Below are 27,233 nucleotides of genomic sequence, written 5' to 3'. Positions count from 1 at the left end.
GTGTGTGTTGAACTAAGCAAATATTTGTTACGGTCAGGATACTAAACAACTTAATTTATGTCCCGTTTTGTTGAGCAGCGTAAGACTGATGTATTTGGAGATCACCGACAACTCACTTCCATCCGCGTGGTTTAAAGTCGCGGCTACAGTGAATGTGTAAGATTGTCAGTAGCTTCAAGTAGGTTTGTACTTCTTCCGGGCATTGTTCTGGGTTTATCTTTCATCATATGAAATGACCACTATGTGTATCCTATCAGGTGCTGAAAACTGTCTTCAACTCAAAACGAACAAAACTTCAACAAAGTACCTATGGGAACGGCAGCTATTAGCACATACGTACTTTCTCAAGAGCTCGCTTCGCTTTTTCAGGTATAACAAACGAATGCAATGATCGTTTGTATGACGATTTGAAACCATTGTAAGCGTTGTTTTAATCTCAGCTACTGAAATGAATTCAGTCGGCTTAACATGTTATCAGAAAAAGATCAGAGGAACCCATGATAAAATGCACTGTGAGCTCTGTAGCCGCTTTTCCCCATACAACATATTAGAGCTGTCTATATTCTTGTTGATAACTGACGATTGTTATGTTAAAAGGTTACACAAAACGAGTTCCACTGTAAGTATTTTATTTTAAGCAATATATATATATATATATATATATATATATATATATATATATATATATATATATATATATATATATATATATATATATATAGATAGATAGATAGATAGATAGATAGAGAGAGAGAGAGAGAGAGAGAGAGTACCATGGAAAATAGCTTGGGGGCTAATATTGGTGGCCAGAGTAATTTCAATATCCATGACCCGCGGCAGCAATAAACGTGACGTCTTGAGATATGTATAGATTTTCTTCAATGACAAAAAGATGAACATTGCAATGCACAAATCACAGTTCAATTTTACATTGTTCCACCGGCAAAATAAATACGCTAACTCTAACACTAGTGTCACAAACGCGAGCTTTAATTTTCACTTTCCTAACTTGTATTTAGAAGTATTTTTGCATTATCGTATGACGGTAAAATACCTGCAGCCTTATTTTCACAGTGCCCTTGTGCTCTCGCATGCATTCCATCGTTCAAAATAAATCCCTTATCGTCGTAGCCAGGCAGACCGAGTTTATTTAGCATGATCGTACTTGGCATGGTATTGTACATTTCATTTGTTGCAACGACTTTCTTGCTTGGATCATAGTACTTTCGCAGCGTATTGCTTTATTCTCTACGACAACTAAAATTGTCCCGCCTAACAAATATATATTCGTGTTTTCAATATTAATTTCATAGCAAAGTGAGTCTGTATCAATCAGCAGCAGCGTGGCATGGTCTCCATATTTCTTCTGCATCGAACAATAATGAAAGTCATATCAAACACTTTGCGAGCTCAAGTAGAGCAAACTCACATAAAGAGCCTTATATAATCTTGTATCTCCTCCTATTTATCTCAACTCAGTTCTCGTTCAAACTCATTCTTGAGACAAAGCAGGGTTCTGTAATTAACTTCTCTTGTCACGTTACGTTATGTATAAGCTCCCTATCATTCTCTTCTTCATATCCACCATCGTTTCTCCAAATGCAGAATAATTCACCAACTTCAAGAAAACTCTAACTCAAATTCGTGTGTGGCAGGTGCTCTGTGGGATGTATTGAAAACAATATAAGACTTCCGCCAAGTTTCTTGTCTGAATTTCACTAAGCGGTGAAGTTTGATCAGACATATTTCTGAGTTTTGGTTCTGTCTCTGATTTGTGTAGTGAACTATGTAGAGTGTCATATGAAGCAGATTAATAGTCTATTTTAGCATTCTAAAACTGCCAACGCCAAGTTTTGTTTTAAGCGCAGAAAAACACAGATTTGGAATCGCGTCATATTCATTCGTGATTTCGGGTGCCAACTGTTAGCTGTTGTGAGCGTCATTAACCAATTTAAAAAAAAAGATAAACGAGAAAACATTCTTAAGAACGTATCCTTTTTCGTCGTAACTACCCAATATTTATTCTGTAAACGTTTCTGGCTTAATCCAAGTGAAATTGCCCTCAGTAAGCTTCTACAATAGTACCCAACCAATAAAATTATTGTACCAATATACGTAATATATTTTGTTTCTTGCGTTTTTTGCTAGAGGAAGAGACAATAAAGCTTTGGAAATGTAAAATAAGAACTATTACTGGGGACAGTAGGACACTCAAAACAAATGTCACCTAAACAAGATACATATTTTTGGCTTAGGTGCATATATTATCTTTGTACCCACACTGATGTACCTAATTTTTATAACTTCAAGTAGGTAACTGCCATCTGTCATGGAAGTACTGATGTTTCAAATATGTACCACATTTCAAGAGCCTTATATTTCGAGTAAGTCTGCCTCGACAACCAGATTGAGTCTGCCTCAACAACCATGTTTTCTGTGCATTTTGGTTTCTCTCCCACCAATTACAAGCTTGCGCTGAATGGAATCATAAAACAAACATGGCTTTCTCGCGCTTTCTCGCGTGAGTAGATCTATTTTTCAATAAGATTCCATATGATGGAGTCTCTTGTCTGAATCATGCTGGAGTGAAAGAAAGCAGATTTTAGCGGACCAGATTCTAGCAAAAACGCTTCATGGTTTGACATGATTAGTAGGTTGAACTATCTGTGCCATTAAAAATCATGTCATCATATTGTGTCGTATCCACGTCCATCCAAGTGGAATAGACCTTATGCAACTACTTTATCTACCTAAGTGGGCTAGTGGTTTATAAAGGACCTGTATTTGACCTATAACCCAATTTGTTTCAGACCATTAACAGCGTCATTTTCTCCTACTGTGTGGTCTTTGTTCAGATCAAGTTTATTCAATACTGTTTGAGATTGTCAGTAGAGCCACGGGGGTATGCATTACTGTTTAAAAAGCACGTATATATTGGACATGATTATAGACTTAGCACCATTTGCTGGAACTGTGAGTGAAGCAACTGACTAAATATGTTTAAATATTCATGCCAAAATTTCTATTTTCGTCACTTTCTCGGGAACTCATTTTGTAAGTTACAACAATTGTTCAATGATTATGCTTAACTATTTGCATTCGCTATCATTCCGCCAGACATGTAGCATGATGTCCCACCCAGTCACATTATCCTGACACCAGGCCGACCAGTCCTAACACTAACCTCCTAATGCTGAGTGCCAACGAGGCAGCTGTTAGTACCATTTTTGTAAGTCTTTGGTATGACTCGGCCGGGGCTCGAACCCGCGACCTACCGCATCCCAGGCGGACGCTCTAGCCACTAGGCCACCGGAGCGTCAATATGAGATAAGGCGAGCAGTGGCGTATATATATATATATATTGTCTGTGAAAAATGGTTAAAGCTATGTTAGAAATCAAAAACACACACACACACTGATTCATGTCATGTCTGTTGCAAGATAGTTTAAGCAGTACTTCACGTCGATTGTTCTGGTGGCATGATGGAATCGATTCGAATCAATTTGATAGTTTATTTTTGAATGCAGCCTGTGGTAGTGTTCAAAATGAGAAGATTCGGACTTTTAAAATCATTGCGACTTATAGTTTAACAAACCGAACTTGCGTTTCGATGAATTTATATGTTTTAACAAAATCTGCATATCTGTTATCTTTTGTCGTACGGTGAATACTTAAGTTTGGTCGGAGTGGTTTGTCTTCTTATGGATTATGTCAAGGTCTTTAATTTGATAATACGATTTTGAGTAGCACCATATAGTCATAACTGTGCTGATTTGCAATATATTTATATTGTCCAGTTTCATGTTTTGAACCTAAGACAATTTACCAAACCACGCGATAATTCCCGCGGACATTTTGACAAGGAGTCGCATGGTTACATGCATACCGAGGAGTCTATTAGAGTACATATAATTACTACTTTATATGCATATTTTACTCAGACAACTTATCTTTGCAATGAAATCAGGGGTTTAGTACTGAATACAGAGTTCTTCTGTAACGGTAGAGTATTTAAGCGCATAAAAGCTGATCACCCCAGCACCCACTCTTTCTATTAAGCTAACATTACAACCAGCTATTACCGGACTGCTTATTTATTTATTGATGTATTTACAGTAGAAAATCTCATTAGTTGTAACATGGTTACCTCGAACATTTTTAGACTAGTGTCTTTCGCTCGACGCATTCTTTCTGTTTAGCTAACTTTACAACCTGCTGCTGTTAGAGTGTATATTTTATTTACGATCTGCTGCTGTTGGAGTGTATATTTTATTTATTTTTCATTCATATAAAGCAGAATCTCTTTAGGACCCGAAGCAATGTCTTTCACTCCAACAATTATCCATCGGAATGAATTTCTCTATATCATGGAAGTTCCAGATGTCTTATTATCTCATTGATTTATTTGTTGGTAGATATTACAAAACTTAAACCCGAAAATGGTATCACACATGCTGAGTTATCTTCAGAGGCCTCTTCGGAATGGAGATTTATTCCAGAGAGTCCCAGGAAAACTGAAGTATATTGCTAACAGATTTCCATATAAGGAAGCCTATCCGTTTCTATATCCTGGGAAACAGAGAGGTTTCCATAACCGGAATACAAATACTGGAGAAAAGTCAAGAAATGGCTAACGCGCTTGTAGCAAGATGCGTCAAAAAAGGGCAATATTGTTGGCATCTCCCAGCCGAATAATATAGAGGGTCTTCTCGGCAACTTCGAAGTGATGGCATCGGAAGCCACAGCCTTCAATATTGTGTTCACACTGCCGGACGGAGGCGATGTGAGGGAAATATTGGATAACGCCAGGAACTGTTCAGTTCTTATAATTCATCCAGGCTATACAATAACACAACGTTTAAGGCGTTTCAAAATTTCATCGACGATATTTCCGATGATGTAAAATTATGACCAAATTGTTCCCATCCATTCACGCTCTTATTTTGTCGGCAAATGGAAACACTGAAGACCGGAATTTCGAGATACTTGCAAAACGCACAAACGAACGAAGTAACATTTCCTGACCAACACTCGACACAGATGAATTAAACCTACCGTTTGCAACATCTGGATCAACTTGCTGCTCATTCACACATGACTTTATTCGTGTGAGTGGTTTACCTACTGGAACGTGGATAAGTTTTCAGTTTCTTTATTTAAATTATGCTACGCAATGAATTTCTAGTAAAGTTCAACTGTTTTTTATTTAGGAAAACTAGATATTACATTTCATTTTCCCTGAGTTGTTTTCGTTTATTGCATCTCCTTTTTTCTTCAATTTCAATTAAATCTGGTTAATGTTTGCTCATTTAAATCTTTTACTGTTTTTTTTTTTTTTCTTTTTTTTCATTTTCGGAATTTAGGCATATTGTCTAAAGTAGGGAAACTTTCGTTACTGGCTACAGAGTTATTAGTTAAACAATGATAATTATATAAAATGCAAACGAAGTACGCAAGTTGTTTTACCTACAGGAAAATACACGCACCGTATGTGCCGTCTACTGAAATGGAGTGAAGGATCTAACTGGAAATGTTAAAAAGGATCGCGAGTTATACACTTTTTTCCCGACTTGATACTTGTCTAGTTATCATTCGCTCGGGTATGGATTTCGAATTTGTTGATATAAGGAGGGGGGCGTCATATATATGTGAACTGAAATGGCATGGTAGTCACTTCCTAATGCAGGTGATTTTAAATATGAAATTAATTTTTAAGAGTATCCAACAATTGTAGCGAGCTTACCGTCTAAATAGCCCAATGACTTTCCACCCATTTTGCAGCTTATATGAATTAGTTTCTTTATAAAATAAATATGATATTTCTGTCTTAATGGAATTTCTACATCTGCCGGCCTGTAAACGCATCAGTTCTTGTCTTACTTCCCATGTGAAAACGGATATGCAGAATAGACACACTTCTCCAAGTTGTCACAACAGTCAACTAATGAAGGTAACCTGTTTGCTTTTAAATGCATCCTGCCATGGCGTTACAAATGAGAAGGTTTTTGACTCTGAGAAAATATTGCGAATTATATCTTAAAAAATGGCCATTTATTTTTGCAATAGTACCTGTCTTTGCCACATTTTTATCTTTTGTCTCATTGTGGGGGGGGGGCCTATATAATTTTGATCGGATTGGTTGGCTTTCCTCGTGATTCTGTCAGGGTGTTTAACTTGCGAACTATCTTTTGACCGGTACCATGTAGCAAGAATTGTGCTGAAGTGCCATATACATATATTGCCCAGTGTACTGTTTTTACGTCCCACTGTTTGACGCATGATTGCAAGTTCTCGGGTATTGATACAACACACCTTTAAATAAAGACATGACACTTGTAACATTAATCCAGTTGTACATCAAAATATTTGGAAATTACTGAAACAAAGATGCATGCAATCAAAAGAACTCCACCCAGTTATCTTTTCTCAACGAGTAATTTCTCCTAAAGATCCTTACTAAATAAACTGACGGGTCAAACCAATTTCCCTCCATAATAATCATTCAATCGTCTACTGAACATGTGGTATGAAGGTGGCTCACAGTGGACAACTACACCAGAAACAATTAAAATTAGTGTAATGAATTATATAGCTTCATCTTGGTCAGTAGTGATTAATGTTCAAGAGTGGCTCTTTCTTATTATAAATAAATGAATATGTTGAAGAATAACATATTTTCCATATAGTTTATGGTTAATACTGTGTCTCCTAACTTTTATTTGATTTATATCCACGTTTCAGTTATGTATATATGATGGCAAATTAGCAAGTTTACTTGAACGGTAATTTTGGTTTTTATTTCATGTTTTTATTAAACGAACCTTGCTATTTAACTTATTTTCGGTATTAGTAGATTGTGGTAACAATTATCCAAAAATTAAAACTAAATTCTTTCTCTTATCAGGTTTTTGTTTATCTTTCTAAATATTTGCAATTCGTGAAAAATACCTATGAAGGAAACATAATTCGCAACCTATATTGAAACATCTTTGCTTACAAATTATTTCTTTTAACGCCATCATGAAAACAGTCAAAATCAAATTTATGATAAAATCGGGTTAACTTTTGGAATGCTAAATTTGTTTCTTTTCTTTGATTTTCCCTACATACTTATTTTGTACGTGACACTGCTATTGACATACCATAAAGATTTGCCGGAAATCATATGTATGAAAGTGGCATTGGTTCAAGCAGATTCATGGGGAGTCGACCAAAACACGTGACGTTACCCACGGACCTTACTGACAAAAAGTCACGTGGTTTAAAACATGATAATATTGGAGAACATATACTTTCAATTGTATATTCTTACTTTACTATATTACGAAATATCTGATATGACGCGTCTAATTTGCCTAGACAAACAAATAACCGAAAATACACATTTGGTACGCAGGAGGTTTTTATTTCGTAAATGTACTCTTCTTTTAATGTGCTCGTGTAAACAAAGACACTTTAGTCGTCCACGCGGCAAGTGCGAGGTAAAGAACCTGGTTACACATTAAGGCAATAGGTATATAGCAGCAGACAGTACAGGGGAGGGTCATTTAGTGAACGTCTTTGTTCTAGTTTGAGCCAGGAAGTTGGCTACCTAGACGGGACTGGGAGTAGCTAAACTGAGAGGGGCAGTGAGAAACAACTAGGAGTACCTAGGAGTGAATTAATTTACAGTAAATTTGGCTCTTTAGTCACGTCGTATTGGACCTGAGGTAGACGGGTGAATGGTGACTAGGTTCACCCATCCAGCTGTTTAGCAGCCGTACTGATTTACACGAGAGGCCTGAACCACCAGTCGGATCCAGGCAGTGGACTATCATGTTGAGGGCAACATAATAATAATAATAATAATAATGACTTTCATGTGATATGGCATTTTCAGCACAATAGTATTTGACCACTAAAGTTTAGCAAAGTAGTGTTTGACTATTTAAATTTGCCCATTATTGTTTGACTACTTAAGTTTAGCACGGTAATGTTTGACTACTTGAGTTTTGTAAAGTAGTGTCTAACTACTTTAATTTATCACGGTAGCATTTGACTAATATTACGACCCTCTGGTCTTGAACAAAGTAATTTAAAAGAACGAAAACGATCAAGTTTTGTGAAATTCAACAAATAATGTATTCCTTATAATACGAACTGAAAATATAAAAGATTTTACAGCATGCGAATTAAATAAAAAAAATAGTCCAAAACGATTTATCACCAATCCTAAAGAACAAAGTTCAATTAAATTACCGTGGTGTTCGAAATAAGATCCAGCGGTGAAGGCGATGATGTGCATGTAGTCTTAAATCTACTAATATACCAGTAGCCTGAAGTGTGATGATGTACCAACAGTTTTCAAATTAATCACAATAATATTATCCATTAAGTCCTTGTCTGAATTCACTATAATTCCATCTGTGCAGTAATATTCGTATCTGATAATGTTTTACTTTTAAATCTCGTACATAATAAATATAGAAAGCTAATTTGAAGCTTTCGTCTTTGTACTAAAGACTTTATCAGCAGACTGATCTATTCTCTGCTGACTGTTAACATCACTTGAGGGAATAGTGAGCGACAAATGCGGCATCTTGTAAGGGCCCCGTCCCTGTTCTGCGTCGGTGTCTCCACACGGATAAGTAAGGGGTCGGCTCTCTAACCCCTCGCTCAAACTAGGCTTGTTGTCTATCTAAGATTTTTCCTGAGTCTCAATATACAGTAAGACCAGAGCAAACATTGTGGATGTGCCGTGACGTCTTAGACGAGCTTCATTAAATCTCGCTTTCATGGTCCTTTCCTTTTCCCCGTTATAGACGTGATGGCAGCCACTTTAACCCTGTCCTTCTCACTTAATGTAATAGATAGGTCCACAAATATCTTTCATATCAGTCTTATCCTTTGGGTGAACTAGCAGCTTTCTTAGGGTCCGGTATGGTTTAAAACAAACATTAATTTTTGTGGCCCTGAAAATGGCGCTTCAGGCATTCGGAAATCCATTTCATATATAGTACGATGATATTGCCTGTCGAGCTATTTGTACAGTTGTAGGTAATAGAGCCCACACTACTGAGAATCGGTCTTAACGGCATATTCTGTTTTTGGATCTTTGGTAAACTATGGAACTTCAGAGGTTTTTAAATGGTTGGATATAGTTGTTTACTAAGTGACAAATCAGTCACTCCAAAATAATGTTTCTGTCCAAGAATATTATTCAAGAGCACTTTGTGTTCATAGTAAATAATATGTGAATAAATAACTCCACCCTAATCAAAGTCTGAACAAAACAATAAGATTGGTTCTACTACAAGTTGTTAGGGCAAGAATGAGTGTGAGTAATTTCTCAAGTTAACAAGAATATAAACCTCTCTATCTGACCTAGGTCATACTTAGCATTTTCTGAATATAATATGTCTTTCTAGTAGAATTTTCCATTCTAGAACCCTCTGGGTTGTTTGCAAGATAAAATCTGTAACTAAAATTATAATAATAAATGTGGAAAACAACAGGTACAACAGGTTATTACATGGGGAATACCAATGTCCTAGTACCAGACCCAAATAAATATGTTTCCCTCTATTGAGACTGATCCTAATATGTAACACACACCAATAGATAATATAATACCTATGTATTATTTGTTTACCAAACTAAAAGTTACTGTTCAGGTAGACAATAAACTTTATTTTGGAAAAGACCAAGTCCAAATTCCAGCTATACAGATCATATAGTCAGGGAGAAAAAAATAACAAACAATGCAAATTAAAAATACATAACACTGCTAATGCTAATCACGGTAGTACTTGACTAACAAAATCTGACACATTGATATATGATTACTAAAGTTAATAATTTTAGTTCTGACTGCTATGTATAGCATGGGATGTGTCAATGCTGTGCTCATGTTATTTCATTGTCATTGACGTGAGATCAGAGAACAGGCATATACACTTAAATATATGTTATTTCATTGTATGTACAAGTTTTGTGCTTTTCTTTGAACACATTTCGGTAACAAAGGGCTGCAATGTCGTCTTCGTTACATACTAAGATAACAGATCTTTGAAGTGAAATAAGGGAACTAATTAAAAATGGAGTATATTTCTGGAAAGTATAGGTAACTCTTAAAATGCGTCAAATCTGATCACTCCAGGGCACACGATTTTCATTAAGCTAACATTACAGCCAGCTATTACCGGACTGTATATTTATATATTTATTCGTTTACAGAAGTATCTCGTAAGTTTGAACACGGTTACTTTGAAAATTTTGGGATCAGTCAAACTGGCGTTTAAGACCCAGTACAACTATCCCTCGAAGTGCTTTTCGCTATACCCTGGAAGTTTGACCTATAGAATTTTAACTTCATGATTAATTTTCAGGTAGATATTGCAACATTTTGACACGAAAATGGCATCACACATGTTGAGTTTACTTCAGAGGCCTCTTCAGAACGGACATATATTCGAGACAGTCCCTGGAAGTTTGACCTATCGAATTTTAACTTAATGCTTAATTTTCAGGTTGATATTGCAACATTTTGACACAAAAATGGCATCACACATGTTGAGTTTACTTCAGAGGCCTCTTCAGAACGGACATATATTCGAGACAGTCCCTGGACAACTGGAGTACATTGCTAGCAGATTTCCAGATAAGGATTCCTATGTATTTTTATCTCCTGGGAAACCGAGGGTGTTCATTACTGGGACAGAACTACTGGAGAAAAGCCGGTCAATTACTAATGGACTTGTTGAAAGGGGTATCAAAAGAGGGGATATTGTCGGCATTTCCCAGCCGAACAATATAGACAGTCTTCTTTGCAACTTCAGAGTGATGGCATTGGAAGCCACAGTCCTCAATCTGGTGTATACACGACCAGATGTAAGTGATCTCAGGGCAATATTGGAGAAAACCAGGAACTGTTCAGCTCATATAATTCATCCAGGTCACAATAATACGACAATTAAGGCGTGTCTAAATTTCATCGACGCTATTTCTGATGATGGAAAAGCTGAGAGCAAATCTTACCCAACCATTCACACCCTTGTTTTGTCCACGAATGGCAATATTGATGGTCAGAAGTTTGAGACACTTACAGAACTCACGAACGAACGAAGTGGCAGTTCCTTACCTACACTAGACCCAGATGACATAGCCCTATTGATTACAACGTCTGGATCAACCGGTGAGCCAAAACTTGCCGCCCCGTTCACACAGTACACTGTTCATGTGCGGGGTTCACCTTCAAGATTCCATGGGATACAAATAGCATGATGTCGTGTGGAACGAGCGTAAAATGTCATGGATTGGCGGGTTTCCATTTCAGTACCTTCTGAATGGAGTGACAACGGTTACGACAGAATACCGTTTTGAAGGCTTAAAGGAACGCTGTTTCTTTACGTATTCAGCATTGCAACAGGAGAAATGCAATATTGCTTGCCTTCTTCCAGTTACACTAAATGGACTTGCCCATATTGCTCTTGAGAATAAATCGAACTTCATTTTGGATAACATTCAAACCGGTGGAGCGCCTGTTGCCAAAGCTTGTCTGGGAGTTGTAGACTTTCCGAGGCAGGATTCCTAACTTCCAAAACCGTTTCCAATAAATGGGAATATATTGACTACTCCTATAGTTTCCCCCATCAAGGAGTTGAGGTGAAGATCATCGGCGCGAAAGGTAATATTGTTGAACGAGAACAAGATGGCGAGATATTTGTTCGAACACCTGCACTGTACAGGGGATATTTCGATGATTTGGAGAAAACCAAGCCATATTACACCAGAGGGAGAACTCATAGCACATGGCAGACTTTCCGAGCTTATTATCAGTGGTAATACGAAAGTGTCGCCATCGAAGCTGCAATCTCTCATTAAGAATCACCTGGATGTAGAAGATATCGTTGTGATTCCAATTCCGGATCCAATCAAATACCAGATTCCATGTGCCTGTATAATATTCAAACCCAGTGTAAAGACGAGACCAGAGAACGTCCGGTAGTTTTGCGACCAATCAAGCAATCGTGATAATGCTTGCTCAGATTTTCTGGAACCATCTCCACCAGAACATTATCTGGAATTCGTTGCTTTTCCGAAGACATACACTGGAAAGATAAACAAATCTGAATTGGCTCGAGAGGCAACCAAGCGCCTTAAGAGGAATATGTGAAAGTTACGTCAGTTCCTTTATTGTAAATGCAATGATGAAATAATTAATAATAAAGGGTAAAAACTAAATTTTCTTTCTTTTGAAAACTGATGAATAATATTCCATTTTAATCAAAGTCGCATTTGCCAAGCGGACATAGCATATGGCCTGCGGCCAAAAACTTAAAAAGAAGTTATATCTGTTGTAATATATATATATATATATATATATATATATATATATATATATATATATATATATATATATATATATATATATATATTGATGTATAGAAACAAGATGGCCGCTATCGCTTAACCGGCTTGAAGCTGCTGTTCCGTTTCTTAGTGCCGTTTTCACGATATTTGTGCTTGTTGCCTGTTTTCATCTATGTTATTGTGTTCATTATGTATTGGCTGTTAAATTCGTATGTGTTTCTTCATCTCCTTGCTTTGGAAATGAGAACAATTAAACTTTTCCTCAGCTGTCTTGCTCCACTGTTTTTGAACAAATCGCCATCACGTGATACTCGCCAGTCAACCCGTTTATGCTACGATGGACCCTCATTAATTGCTTTAAATGATCACTCCTTGGTTCTCCACACTACATTGTGTTCTATACTAAACGAACTAGGACTACATTCATCATTACCTAAATGTAAACAGAAGCGGAAAAAGAAACGTTGTTTCAAAGCTGGCCGACGTAGAACAGGAAGAAGAATTCCAGTTATCTCCCTTATTTCGGCTCAACAATTTAAAAAAGTTCGACCGTTAATTTAGATACCTAATTCAAATCCCAATTAATTCGTCAACCTTTGTGTCAACTATCCAAGAGATACCTCTGCGTATCGCATTATTCAATGCCCATTCAGTAGGACCACCGGAAAAGCGCACAGAAAGAGTTAATTTTATCAACGACCAGAATATTGACATCTTTTTCCTGACAGAAACATGGCTGAAAACATCAGGCGATGAGCCCAAGTTTGTGGATCTAACACCCACTGGTTACTCCATCAAGTGGTTCCCCCGTAACGTTCGCGGAGGTGGAATTGCTGTCATCACAAAGAACTCTATGATAAAACGTCTTAACCACACCACAACATCAATTTCGACCACACATCGTTTGAACTAGTCCAAACCACACTCACACTGGAGCAAAGGTCAGTCCATTTTTTCTGCCTATACCGCCCTCCTCCTAGTAGAAAAAACAAGCTGGCTGACTCTCTCTTTTTGGAGCAGTTTTCGAATCTCCTGGACTATGGAAATTCGATAGGTGGCAACCTGATTATTCTTGGAGATTTCAACTTTCACTTTGAATGTCCCGGAAACCTAAATACATCAAAACTCATAGATTCCATTAATGTTTTCAACCTCAAACAATCAGTCAACCAACCCACCCATAAACTTGGTCACATTTTAGACTGGATTCTTCATAGACCTGATGATAACAGTCTACGGTCCTCCCTGGTATCCCATGACCTTGCATCAGATCACGTCTGCATTATATGCCATCTTGATGTATCAATTACTAACCCTCCACCTTTATCTGCTACTAAGAGAAATCTCCGTATGATAAATAGAACCAAACTAATCCACGTCATCCAAGCTAACCTAACAACTTGCTTACCTCCTAGCGCAGAACAACTTGATAACTGCCTGCGTTCATTGCTTGACAAACATGCACCAGCTACCGAGTGCAGAGTATCAATTCAAAAATGTTCTCCATGGTATAGCATTGTTAGGGACCAGCTTCGCACTGCTAAAGGAGACCGCCGTAAAGCTGAGAGGCTTTGGCTTTCCACCAGACTCGCTATTCATAAGCAAGTCTATGAAGCCGCAAAGAAGAATGTCACAAATATAGTCCATGCAGCGAAATCAGCCCACTATACTACTAAGATCATGGAAAGTTCTAGCTGCAAAGAGCTCTTCGAGATTACTAACAAGCTAATGTCAAGGAACAAAACTACACCACTTCCAACTATATTTTCTCCAGTCGACCTTCCGGACATGTTTGCAAATTTCTTCCGTGACAAAGTATAAACCATTAGAGATAAGCTTGACACCACAGTTTCATTTGACTCGTCGTCACCATACAGTTGGGATACATAATTTGAGCGGCAACCATTAGCAGCATTTGAAGCTGTCTCTATGGATTTTGTACATACAATCCTGATGAAGAGTGCACCAAAGTCATGTGAACTTGATCCAATTCCAACATCACTGCTGCTTGAGTGCTTAGATCCAGTATTGCCTTCACTAACTGATGTTATTAATACCTCTCTCCCATCAAGGGAATTCCCATCATTTTTCAAAACTGCCATTGTAAAACCTCTGTTGAAGAAACCAACACTAGACCATAACGATTTAAAGAACTACCGCCCAGTTTCTAATCGCCCATTCATATCAAAAATCTTAGAAAAGGTTGTTCTATCCCAGCTTGTATCTCATCTAAATTCAAACAGTCTTTTTACCAATGTACAATCTACATATCGCCCTTGCCACAGTACTGAAACTACTCTTCTAAAAGTAGTTAATGACATTCTCTCAGCGTTGGATAGCGGAAAGATTACAGTTCTCACCCTCCTTGATTTGTCTGCAGCATTTGACACAATAGACCAGGATATATTACTTCACCGTCTCCAGCATGTATCTGGCATTCATGATACAGCCTTACTGTGCTTCAAGTCCTACTTGGTCAACAGGACACAGATTGTATCTGCAAATGGGATACACTCCAGCCCAGTTGATCTATGTTGTGGTGTTCCACAGGGGTGTGTTCTTGGACCTGTTGTCTTCATTTTGTACACTCAGTCGCTCTCAAGTGTCATAGATCATCATCCAGTGTCTCACCAATTGTACGCTGATGACACCCAAATATACAAATCTAGCCACCCAACTGACGCTGATGCTACCATCCAAGGTGTAGAGAGGTGCATTTCTGATGTGAAATCATGGATGACATGTAACAAGCTGCAGATGAATGATGATAAAAATGAGGCCAGAGGCCATTCTGATCACAACACAAAGACTTTCTCATTCACATCCTTTACCTCAAACAATAAATATCAGCAACACCAACATTAAATTCACACAATCAGTACGAAACCCAGGAGCTACTCTGGATAGTACTCTCACATTGCACCAACATGTCATGAACATATGCAAGGCTGCATATCTTGAGCTGAGACGCATCATCTCAATTCGCAAATAACTTTCACTTGATGCCACTAAACACTTGTGTGTTCATTAGTACTTTCAAGACTGGACTATTGTAACTCAGTTATGTCTGGTTCATCTCAATATCTACTCCAGAAACTTCAAAAAGTTCAAAACACAGCTGCTCGGATCATACTTAGAGTACCACGATCAGAGCACACCTCCCCGCTGCTCTGTACCCTACACTGGCTATCCATTCGATCCAGAATCAAACACAAAATGTGTTCTCTGTGTTACGTTTCACTGTCGGACTCTAGTCCAACATACCTATCCGACCTCACCCATGTGTACACACCAGCAAGATACTTACGCTCCTCTTCTAACAATCGTTCTCATTATTCCAACTATGAAAACAAAGTCATATGGACAGCGTTCTTTTGCATACCAGGGCCAGCAACGTGGAATGAATTGCCCACTGAACTTAGACACAAAGACACAGTGATCACATTCAAGAGTGCTCTCAAAACTCACTTATTTCGACTGCAAGAACAAACTTAAAGACCTAATAATGTTTCCTACCTTAAATATTCCCAGCATGTTTTTTAATGTTTTCTAATTTTATGGTGTTTGTTTTTGTAATCATATCATTATAAGTTTTTTATCTTATAGGTCTTGTCTAATGTTGTAAAGCGGTTAGAGCTTCTAAAGATTAGGCGCTATACAAAGTTCTCATTATTATTATCATTATTATTATTATTATTATTATTATTATTATTATTAAATATATGTGTCATTTTGCAAAAAATGTATATTATTTATCAGTATCATAATTGAATGCATCAATCAGTTGTGGAGACATCAATATATAAAGAATTGAACACCACGCAAATTTGTTTTTAAAACTATCTTGTGACTTGTGCACGTAATTGTCCTTACTTTTTCAAATGATTGACCGTATAACCTTCATATTGGTCGCATAAAGTATATACGTTCCAGATTTATTTATGAAGAGGTATTAACATGTTAGATTCTAAATACACACATTTGCCAGTGTGTTTTAGTATGAATATTGATTTTTCCGTGCCATATACAGCTATGTCTATATTACTGTTGTTTATTGTCCTTGCGCTATTTGGCTTTTCGAGTTTTCGAGTACTTGTTCCCTGTGTAAACAGACGACTGTATGTGTGAATTCCAGTACTTTATTTTATGCGTAAACAGATGATTACACTGGCGAATTTCCATGCTTTATACATTTGTAAACAGTAGAGTTAGGTACCACTAAGAAATTTGTACCACGGTTTATCGCCGTATTTATAAACATATCTCAAAACGTGCCACTGAATACGGCAATCACATTAGCGACCAATAACTTGATGTTCTGAGACAGGGGCCTGACACTATTTTATCGAAAACATCCGCCTGTCTATAGCTGCAAAAACAAACAGCATACCATATCCATTATGTTATTTGAAAAAAATACTTATCTTGAGATAAAAGAAAAAAAATATCTCACCTCAAATAAAATCGAAGCCACCCGCTCCACAAGTTTCAATGATAAGTTCTTTATACTGATGAATTTGCTATATAGGTGTTAATTGTTTTATAAAATATAAAATAAAAACTGTTACGAAATTGAGCTGATCAAGCTTACACTAAAACTGACACTGTTAAAGACGTTGTGCTGACATCAAAGATTATGTTGATAAATATAGGAAATGTTGACACCAAAAATTATAATTTGATAGATATACAGTTGACATATTAGACAGGAACACATTGAGTGGGATGGCAACATCCAGCCAAGATTTTTATCGGAGAGGGCCAGCAAACATAAAACATACCGGCTAAACAAATGAGAAAATATTTTGAGGACGTGATATATTATGCAAAGTCAAGCAGACAACAAGTGCTCTCTTGAAAATGTTAGGATGGTTTGTTATCTTATAAGAATTACACACATTCATATAAGCAAGCAGATACCTACAAAATTACGTTAATGTTTGTTTTATAATCCTTAAATTTCCCTTCACACACCCCACCCCACAATGGATTTGAAAATTGTATCTTTCCCAATATTCCATTGTACTACCACGTTCATGTACGTACTAGGTATCATACATGTGATTAAATGATAATGATTTTAATTAATAGTTCCGACCTGTCAATCAAACTGGGCACATTGACCAATCAAAGCTAGGTATCAATTTCGCCGTGTAGTTATGCTTTGATATCATATCTACCCACAAACATAAGACCACGCTTGATTCCTATCTTATTACATTGCGGATGAATTTGAAAGAGTACGCAGAAAATCACTGAAGATGTACCAGAAAAAATGGTTTCGCCGTTGTGCTTCGGGCACATGCAATGCAGACTTTGTTATTATGAATGAATTTATGAGTATATTTTTAACAAAATTCCCAGCCCAAACAAAAGCAAGGAAAAATGTCTACGTTGGAAGTGATACATTGTTTAAAATCGTATTTCAAATATAAATACACAAATCTGTTTTTAAATATGATACTATTTTGTTGTACTTTTAAAAATGTTGACTATAATTTTATGCTAATTGTTATGCTTACATTAGAATTGTATATCAGACTTGAGTCATAATTTTACATGAAATAAAACAAAGGTGTGTAAACGTGTTATTATTTTTTGCATTTTTGTCAACTTGTTAGATTCTAAAAATTAAATTGGAATATCGGAATCCTGCATCATGCTTCGCGAGTGCTGATTTTATTAAAACTTTCACAACTGAGTATTTACTTATAACTGGTGTCCTCTTGACAATACACCAACCTATTCTTAAAATTATGGACTGACCCTAATGCTATTCCTATATATATTTGCAACATTGGATTTTGACATCAATTATTTCAAAATGTTAAATTTAATTATTTTGAATAAATTTTTATTATAGAAGTATTTTAGCATAATAATTTCATTTTATGAAGAGGTGAAAATGTAATGAACTATGCATTTTGTCTTAGTTAGACTTGAGACTATAAGGAACAGCAAGCTATGTACTACCATATAGTTAAATTTTTGTCGTGCTGACTCGAATAAAACTGATCTCATGCAAATTACTGATTTTATAACGTCTGTAAAATGTTATGGCATCGATGAAGTAAGCTGAAATGAGTCACATTGATTAGTGAACAAAGGTAAAAGCGGATGCAAATATACCTCCTGTTAACGTGCATGTAGCGGAATAGCAAGGAAGGGGGGTGAATCGACTTTGCTCATTTGCCTGGGAAAGATCTATTTTAAAAATGCCTGTGGAAAACGACCAATGGCTAAATAAATGGGGGTAAATGAACCGACCTCCTTAGAATGGACTTAGTTGGCTCTAGAAAATCTGTAAAAACAAATTCCCATAGGAAACGACCAAGGCTGAATAAACAGGGGAAATGTTGACCGACACCTGCCTCCCGACTTTCTAACGGTTTATTCCAAAAAACGAACCTTCCATCAAATATTACGAAAGCCTCCACAGCAAAGCTCCCGGGGTAAACAAATAGTAGGCGGTGGTGCAGTATATTTTAGTATATAATCTGTGTGATACTCAGCCAAAGATCTTATTGAGACCAGTACTATATCGCGTTGATGGCTTGTGTAAATTGATCGCAACAAATCCGTGCGGGTTTTCTTGGGCATGTGAGAAGAAGTTTTGAACTTATTGGTGTCCATATCCCCCGGACACCAAGTCTGTTGAATATTTCGCAGCGTATGTGTATCAATAAATCGTCGCCGATGAAATCTTTTGCGGCATCAGTTAATTCCTTGAGGACATAACATTCCTGGTCGTCCGCTGATGGCGCTACTAAATAACATTTGTTTTATTTGTGCCATCTCATTATCATGTTGAGTAGCAACTGAGTTTTGCCTGACTTAGATGGGCCAATGATAATGACGCAAACAGAATTTGGTAACGTTGGATGATGCACGATGAGCGCTTGTTCATTTATCGCTAAAAAGTCAATTACATTCATGTTGTAGAAATATATTATATTTTAATCATGCGTCTGTATTATGGTCGATGTAAGATGGTCACTGATACCATTGTATTCGAAGCAACAACGACGAAACATCGTAGGAGAGTACTTACGGGTAAGTGCGTACATTGCAGCACACAAAATATAAGGTTGTTATCTACCCAAAGCAGCAAGAAATGTGGTGATATTGCTGCGACACTCGGGAAAATACAAGGAACTCCATAGGTTAAGTATCCGGGCGAAAAGCATCTGCCGGGATATAGTTACTGTGACCCCAAAACCCGACTTGATACCAGACTTGACGAGAGAGATCAACCAAAACGGATGGCGAATTTCCAGTGAATGCGATTGATCAACAGTGTCATATATCAACAACAAAGACAAATCTCCAATGTGAAGTTGATTCACACGTTGAAGCCGATTAAAAATAAAAAAATATTAGGGAGTCACTGGCTGTATGGTTGATAAGAACAGCGATGAGTGGCAAACTAGCGGTTGGGGTGGGTAATTAATTGTCTGATAATTAATAATGGTGTCGATTTATTGTAGTCCAAGAGAATAACAGAAAAGCACAGCGGCGATTAGCAAACTATTAAAAACAAAAACAGCAACTGAAGTAGCAGCCGCTTTTGAACGAATTTATTAACGTGGACATTTACATTAGCAACAGTTGCTACAGGTTGATCACGGTAAAGAATTTCTTGGTGAGTATCATTGCTGATGCAGAAACATAATGTTATTATCAGACGTGGTCACACCGCAAAGTATCGTGATCAGGCAGTCGTTGAAGGATTTAATCGAACACTATTGAGCGATTGTTTGAACATCAGTATGCTCAGGATTTTCTGATGCAGGACACTCGATCTCGTGAAAGGATTGTAAGACTATCAAGAGTAAAAGCCGCTTTCTATTTTTTATTTCTATGAAACCCAACGATGCAATAGCGAAGCGAGTCGCTCACAGAAACCAGTGCTGGGCAGCAAAGTAACAGTTAAGTAATTGTGTGAACCTAGTGAACTTGAAGGTGGCATAAATACTACTGAAAACTTTATTTATGCAAACCGTGAAACACTTGCTCTTCCATGTACTTTTTCATAACAGACTTTATCCTTGGGCTCCTCTCCTCTAACAAATGGCATTATACAATATGTTAATGTAAATATTAGCTATCTTGAAAATTTGTTCTGGCAAATAAATTCGTCAAATCCACGAAGATACAACTGATGCACTTCTTCTGCATCTTGAAGAAATGCCATAACATTTATGATTGTTATTACCTATAGTCTCTCGATGACATTACTTGCAATTTTGTTATTATCCTGGCATGGATTACGCGCATAAATAATTACATTTTCAAAGCTAAGTCCATCATGCGCAGTTTTATACCCAGTCTATATTTAATAACTCACTATACAGCTTTTTACACCTTCAGAAGCAACTCAAGTACAGTGTCATCAATTTCTGATCCAGATCTTAATAGGCCTGTGCTGACATCTGGCGGTACCATGACAAGATCAGTTAATATGTCGGCAGAAAATATTCAAAATGCAGCTGCGCCGACAGATAACGCACATACAGCCAACAAAGAAAACTCGAACAAATATGTTAGCATGCAAGTTATGCTGAATGAAGCCAACACTCTTGTTTTGTAAAGGGAGCATACTTGCTACTTGACAAAGTTTAGTTTCCGCGGTCGTTGGCCATCAAATACTGCTTTCTGCTCCAAGTGTGTCGCTTATGTTTAGCGGGACTATGACAGGTGTTAGCAATATGAGAAGTAAACGTGTCGCAGAGTTCGGTCGCGGCTGCTGTTAATACAGAAGCCACAGCTAAGAAGTAAACATGTCGCAGAGTTCGGTCGCGTCTGCTGTTAATACAGAAGCGACAGCTAAGAAAGATGTTGATTTTCTTTTGCCTAAACGACCAAAGGGCTTGAGGGTTTTTGGAATTAACTAAGAACTAAATAAAGAAACTGCAATGACATATGTAATACGTTCACAATATAAATAGTATGCAGTATGCGAGCAGATAGTACCTACTCTTCTATTGCATTCCACGCTGCCAGTGATTTTAGATGCGTATATACTGGCTAGAATAAAGAATTTTTGATTACTGGCTCTGGAATAAGGTCACAAATTAATAAGATTAAAAACTTGGTTCTGGCAACGATATGTTAGTCAATAATCCAGCTGCAGCCAACATCTATGTAGGAATGACTTCAGAGCTTACTGAAAGAAAATCATTGTTTTATTTTTGGATCACAAACAAGGCGATTTTTTTTTACAGAGAACATATGTGGTGGTTTATGGTCCAATAATTATTTAAGAGCCGCAAGGACCTAAAATTTGGAATCATTTTAATCTGACTATATTTAAAGTTAGCGCTGCCGATTTGGACATAAATTACCCCACAATACAATCTGTACCCGTTCCAACTGACAATGGAAATGAGACAGCATATCAAGCGCATAAAATATTTTATTGGCTGTGTTCCAACTCTGTCATAAAATATCACATATGGAAGCTGATTTCAAGTAGATGATTCATCAAAATACTTGTAAACCATTTTATGTATTTACCCACAACGTTACCAAAGGCGAACGGGCGACATGATAGATAGATAGAGAGAGAGAGAGAGAGAGAGAGATAGCACGCCACAAAGTGGACCACTCTTTATGCTAGCACAAGTACAATACAATACAATACAATACCTACAGATTGCAAATTCTGACATAGTTAAAAAAAAATGTATTTCAGGGTTTTTTGTGCTTGTGCACCGCCAACGAACCCTGACCTAAATTTCTTTCACATAACTCACACTCAGTGATATTTTGTTTACAACATGTATAATATATATTAGGTAAGAATTTGAACAGAGTGCGCGCGAGCTTAATAAGCTGATGTTTGAGGAGGCGCATGATCAGACAGAATTTCAGGGCAAAATTGCCAAAGTATACTATGATAGCATAAGCTCTGCGCAAAACTTATACAAACTATTTCTTCTGAATCCAGCTGATATCAGAGTGGATTTATATGATAGCAAATAATCTGCAGGACGGTCTTAATAATTATAAAAGGGTAAACATAATGCAACAATAAACGGTCAGCTAACCTCAATAAAAAGATAGAGGCGCCAGTAACATGTATAAAAAGCAAACTAGATAATGAAACTCTTGAAACAATCATTGGGACTAAAAATATTAGAGGCAAAAAATGAACGCAACACAAGCAAACTATCACAATGATAACCACGACTAGATGGACAAGCAAGTCATACGAGGAAATAAGAATCTGTGAAAAAGAAGGCTCCAAGGAAGAGTTGGTAAAAGACGATTGTACAGATAGCAAGACCTAGCTTACGATGACGTAGAAACAAAATTGTAGGTGATAAATCTGTCTATTAAATAAAATGAAGAAACTTATTATCGTGATGAAGAAGAGACTGAACATGAAATTATACAGTCAGAGCGACCAGAGCACGATGAGATTCCAGAATATCTAGTAAGGACCGCAGAAGTTTATTATCACAACACGTAGCATAAAGACTACGACGAACACGTTCTTGCAAAAGCTCTTTAGCACAGAGGAAGCTTTACCGTAAAGTACAATTAGCGTTTGCAGCATTTGACGGCAAAATACAACTATGCCAATGACATACTTTGCAGGCGCTGGCAATCCATGTGCTGAAGTGTCCATACATTTATTGTCGCACAATTTAAATAAAACCTCCTGAAGAATTTCTTCAGTAAAATGCAAACTAAATTCGTATTAAGCTCATTGTGGAGAATATCGATGCTGCGCTATCACCTATTTTGCTATAAGCTATCGCATAATACATATCAGTTAATACAAACGCAAATATAAATATGGCGCAAGAGAGTTGCAAGCTGTTATGGATTTTACTAAAGTAAAATTTGAGGACAGAAAAAGTATGCTTATAGATAGAACAGATAACGCGAGGAAACTTTGCTAGAGCTCTAAGTATCAGAATCTGATGAAGATCTAGTTAGACTACACGAGAAGCAGACGACGCATGTGCACTATTACATGCTGAGAGAAGAAGTGCATTAGTTTTATTCAGATGTCATTGGAAAACCAGATGTAGAATATCCACTACATCCACCTTCAACCCGAGACCAAAATCAACATTAAGCCAAAACCTATACGGCAATATAATCCCCCTTAAATGTTGTAAGAAACAAATTTTAAAAAATTGGCACACATTAAATTTAATAACCAATATTCACACTTGTGCCAGTAACTGACCCGTATGTGTATATCAACTTCAGATCAACCATTGGATCGGGGAGAGATAGATAGAAACCAAATATATTTCGTGCCAGCTTACATCATGTTGAAATATTCCCCCAAGTCTTATGATTTTTCTCTTACAATTAAAGAAGGAGTGAGCCAGAAGGACGGTCTGACTGGCAGACATAACCATTCAATTTCCTAAAGCATGGGGATATCAATTACTAATTTACAATTATTCCAACTCTAAAATCCAATAATGACAGCCAGTCTGAGTTTGTGTGCATTAGGACAAAATGATGTACTTCTACTATTATCATTCCTCCAAACACATAACTTCATCTGCATCTCTATACACTGCAAATACTACGACATCTCGGACCACTGTCTTCATCCTCATTTGATGTATGTATTCAGTATGCATTTATATTCTAGACCGTATTTTTCTGTAATCTCTAAGTCATGTAAAGTAGATCCTGTGTTCATAAACAAGTTAATTACTGGCTCATCTCTAAATGAATTAAGAGTTGTGGCAACGGTTTGAACATACTAAGTGTGATTTTTCTTCTTGTACAGCTAGTGCGACATCTGATAACAAGCAGCGTATTATGCAATGAAAATATCCAGATGCTGGCCGTTGACCAAGGTACGCTCGCTCAGTATAGAGGCCATAAAATCAGTTTCATACAAGGACTAGAACCGATTACAGGTCTTGAGAAACACTTGCGGAAATTTATGTTTGCTTTGTGTTGAATAGTTAAATTAAAATGATACGATTTCACTTTTATCCTCTCATTTCCACCATTCTAGATTCACAGGAGCATGAGTTACTGTGTTCTTTTGCATATCAGGAGCCAGTCACCAGTACATTTATTAGCAGATAATAGTGCTTGTAAATCATGGGAACGCTTGTCAGTCTCTCGCTAGTATGTATAGGAATCAACGACACGTAAACATAAAACAGCTCTAAACTTTCAAGTATTGTTATATTACGATTTATTACGGAAATTGCTTCTTTGCAGTAACTGGCCTTTCGCTGTATCTAAGACAGCTTACACAAGAGCTGTGCATATCAACATGTCGTAGTACAATAGGTATTATGACACAGACGCACCGACAAGGTAAGTGTCAAAATTTATCTCTTGTAATAATTCCGTACTAAGAGCTTATATTAATGAGACCTGGAAAGTATTCTCCTCAGCAGAACATATCCGCTCTTTTCTGTGGCGATCAATAATTATATTTCTGTCTCTGTAAAACAATTTTATAGTATCGATGCAATCAATAACATATACCTGACTGTAAACTTTGCGATACAATAGATTGATTCTTAGTAGTATCGAAATGGCGACTTTGTTGGTTACTGACATACCGCTGTGTAACATAAATGACGTATGTTTTATGTCTGCCTCCTGATAATACCCTGGCTGGATTTGTTTGTTTGTCAAGCATGACATCATCGTAAACCACTAGGTTATTAAAATTAACATCAATTGATAAATTCAACAACATCCGCGTTCTAAGAAATCATTCGCAACTTCATTAAATTCCTTGAGGACATCATAACATCGCTAGTCGTCTGCGGATGGGGCTACTAAATAATGTTTGTCCCATTTGAGCCAACTAATTATCAGGTTGAGCAGCCATTGCGTTTTACCGGACCCAGACCGTCGAATGATAATTGCTCGAATTTAATTTGTAATACAGGATGGTGCTTGACTGGTGCTTGAGTTTGTGTCACTGAAAAGTAAATCACACTCATATTGTAAGTAAGTATTATATATAATCATGAGTCTATATTGTGTTGGATGCAAGGCGGTCACGGATGCAACTGAGCTAAGAGACACAACGACAAGGAATATCAGGTGAGCGCCAACGGGCAAGTTTATAAAATGTGGCACAAAAATATAAGTTTATGGTGTCTCGCGAGACGTGAAGCGGTGGTGATATTGCTACGGCACTCGGGAGATTACCAACACAATATAGGATAAGTACCGTGGAAAAATATCTTACGGGATATAAGTATTGTGGTCCTGGATGCCGGCTTGATATTAGAGTTGACGAAAAAAATCAACCCAAACCAGACCAATTTCCAGTAAATGTGATTGATCATCTTCACGACGTCGCGTATAAAGATCTGCCAAAACGACATGCCAAGTTGATTCACACGTTGAAGTCGATACAAAATAAAAACATGTGAGAATCGCTCGTCAACTGATTGATAAGATCGTGGGTGCATGCAATTAACTGTCTGATAATTAATAATGGAGTAGATTTATTATAGTCCAAGAGGATACTGGAAAGGTACACCAGCGATTACCAAACTCGCCGATGACGCACGTGTCTCGCATGGTGCTTCAGCAGGTTGGTTGTCCCGACAGGCAATATGGCAAATTTATATACCGCCACCTAACATGATTAAACTTAGACGGTTTAATGTCAGGTCTCCCAATGAAATTCATCAGGCAGATATCTTGCTTTTTACACCATGACATTATAACTGGTACATCACGTAAACGCGAACGTCATAGTCTCACATACATTCACGCGTGGACGGTCGTCGACGTTGCAAGAAGATACAAGGAAGCGGAAACGCTATTGACTAAAACAGCAACTGAAGTCACAGCCTCGTTTGAACGAATTTATACACTTGGACCTTTACGCTGGTCACGATTGCTACAGGCTGATCATGACAAAGAATTTCTTGGTGCAGCATCATCGCTGATGCAACAACATAATGTTGAAATCAGACGCGGACACCCTGCCATACATCTTGATCAGGCAATCGTTGAACGATTTAATCACACGCTTGCTGAGCGATTGCTTGGACATCAGCATACCCAAGAATTACTGAGCAAGCACAGATCTCGCGAATGAGTTGCAAGACTATCAAGGATAATAGCCCCGTTAAACGTCAGAGTAACGCTTTAAATTGCCATGAAACCCGTCTATGCAATCACGAAGAAACACATCCTAAGTAAACGGCGTGACTTGTCAGCGAGACCAGTCCTGGGTAGCAACAAGACAGTCAGATATTTATATAAGCCTGGTGAACTTGAAGGTGGTAAAATAGAGCAACCGATCCTATCTGGAGCGTAACCACACATAACATTCTGGAGCGTAACCACACATAACATTTCCGGTGTGGTAAGACCTACGGATAGGCCAGCAATCTCCAGACTAGATTCGGCAGCTCATCAGTGCGTATTTGTCCGTTAACAATTACAAGTAATTCCTGAAAATACACAATAACCACCAGTATGGTTACACTCAACACATGTCAGCGTAAACCTTTCTGCGTGCATTGTCAAAACTACTGTCGCTTCTGTCCAAGGTAAATTGTCGTACGTCATTAGGAAAATATTCCCACAACATTACTGTGTTACAGCAGTTGCGGTGATTATTTTGTCGTTTTTTTCAGCTTCAGGATAAATTCAGCATCGCGATCAAATTCGCGTTTACTTTTTTGTCATCTCGCTTATAACCAGCTAAAGAAAAAATTACCGTGCCTGGAAATGGCACGCAGAGAATTCCAGTGGAGAATCCGTTGATGGATCTGCTAGCAGATCCAACCTGAAGTTGATTATAACCTATATTGGAATTGTCGTAGGCAATTATCTGAAGCTGAGACATGTTATAACTCTCTATACTGCCAGATACACTAAATATGACCATTCGACGCGATCATCGACA

At 37.4% G+C, this 27,233-nt stretch overlaps 1 protein-coding gene across 1 annotated transcript; it reads left to right on the top strand.

Moving 5' to 3' along the window:
- Positions 1-10,537: 10,537 nt before the first annotated feature.
- On the top strand, positions 10,538-11,263 carry LOC149799189 (uncharacterized). Its single transcript, XM_089958155.1, has one exon. It carries the CDS (start codon positions 10,538-10,540, stop codon positions 11,261-11,263), a length of 726 nt encoding a protein of 241 aa, XP_089814281.1.
- Positions 11,264-27,233: the final 15,970 nt, after the last annotated feature.

Source organism: Sinohyriopsis cumingii, chromosome 5 (genome assembly GCF_028554795.1).
Source record: "Sinohyriopsis cumingii isolate HCF-2022 chromosome 5, ASM2855479v2, whole genome shotgun sequence".
Taxonomy (NCBI): Eukaryota; Metazoa; Mollusca; class Bivalvia; order Unionida; family Unionidae; genus Sinohyriopsis; species Sinohyriopsis cumingii.
The sequence above is the reverse complement of the archived record's forward strand: the minus strand, read 5'-3'. Positions and strand labels throughout refer to the sequence as shown.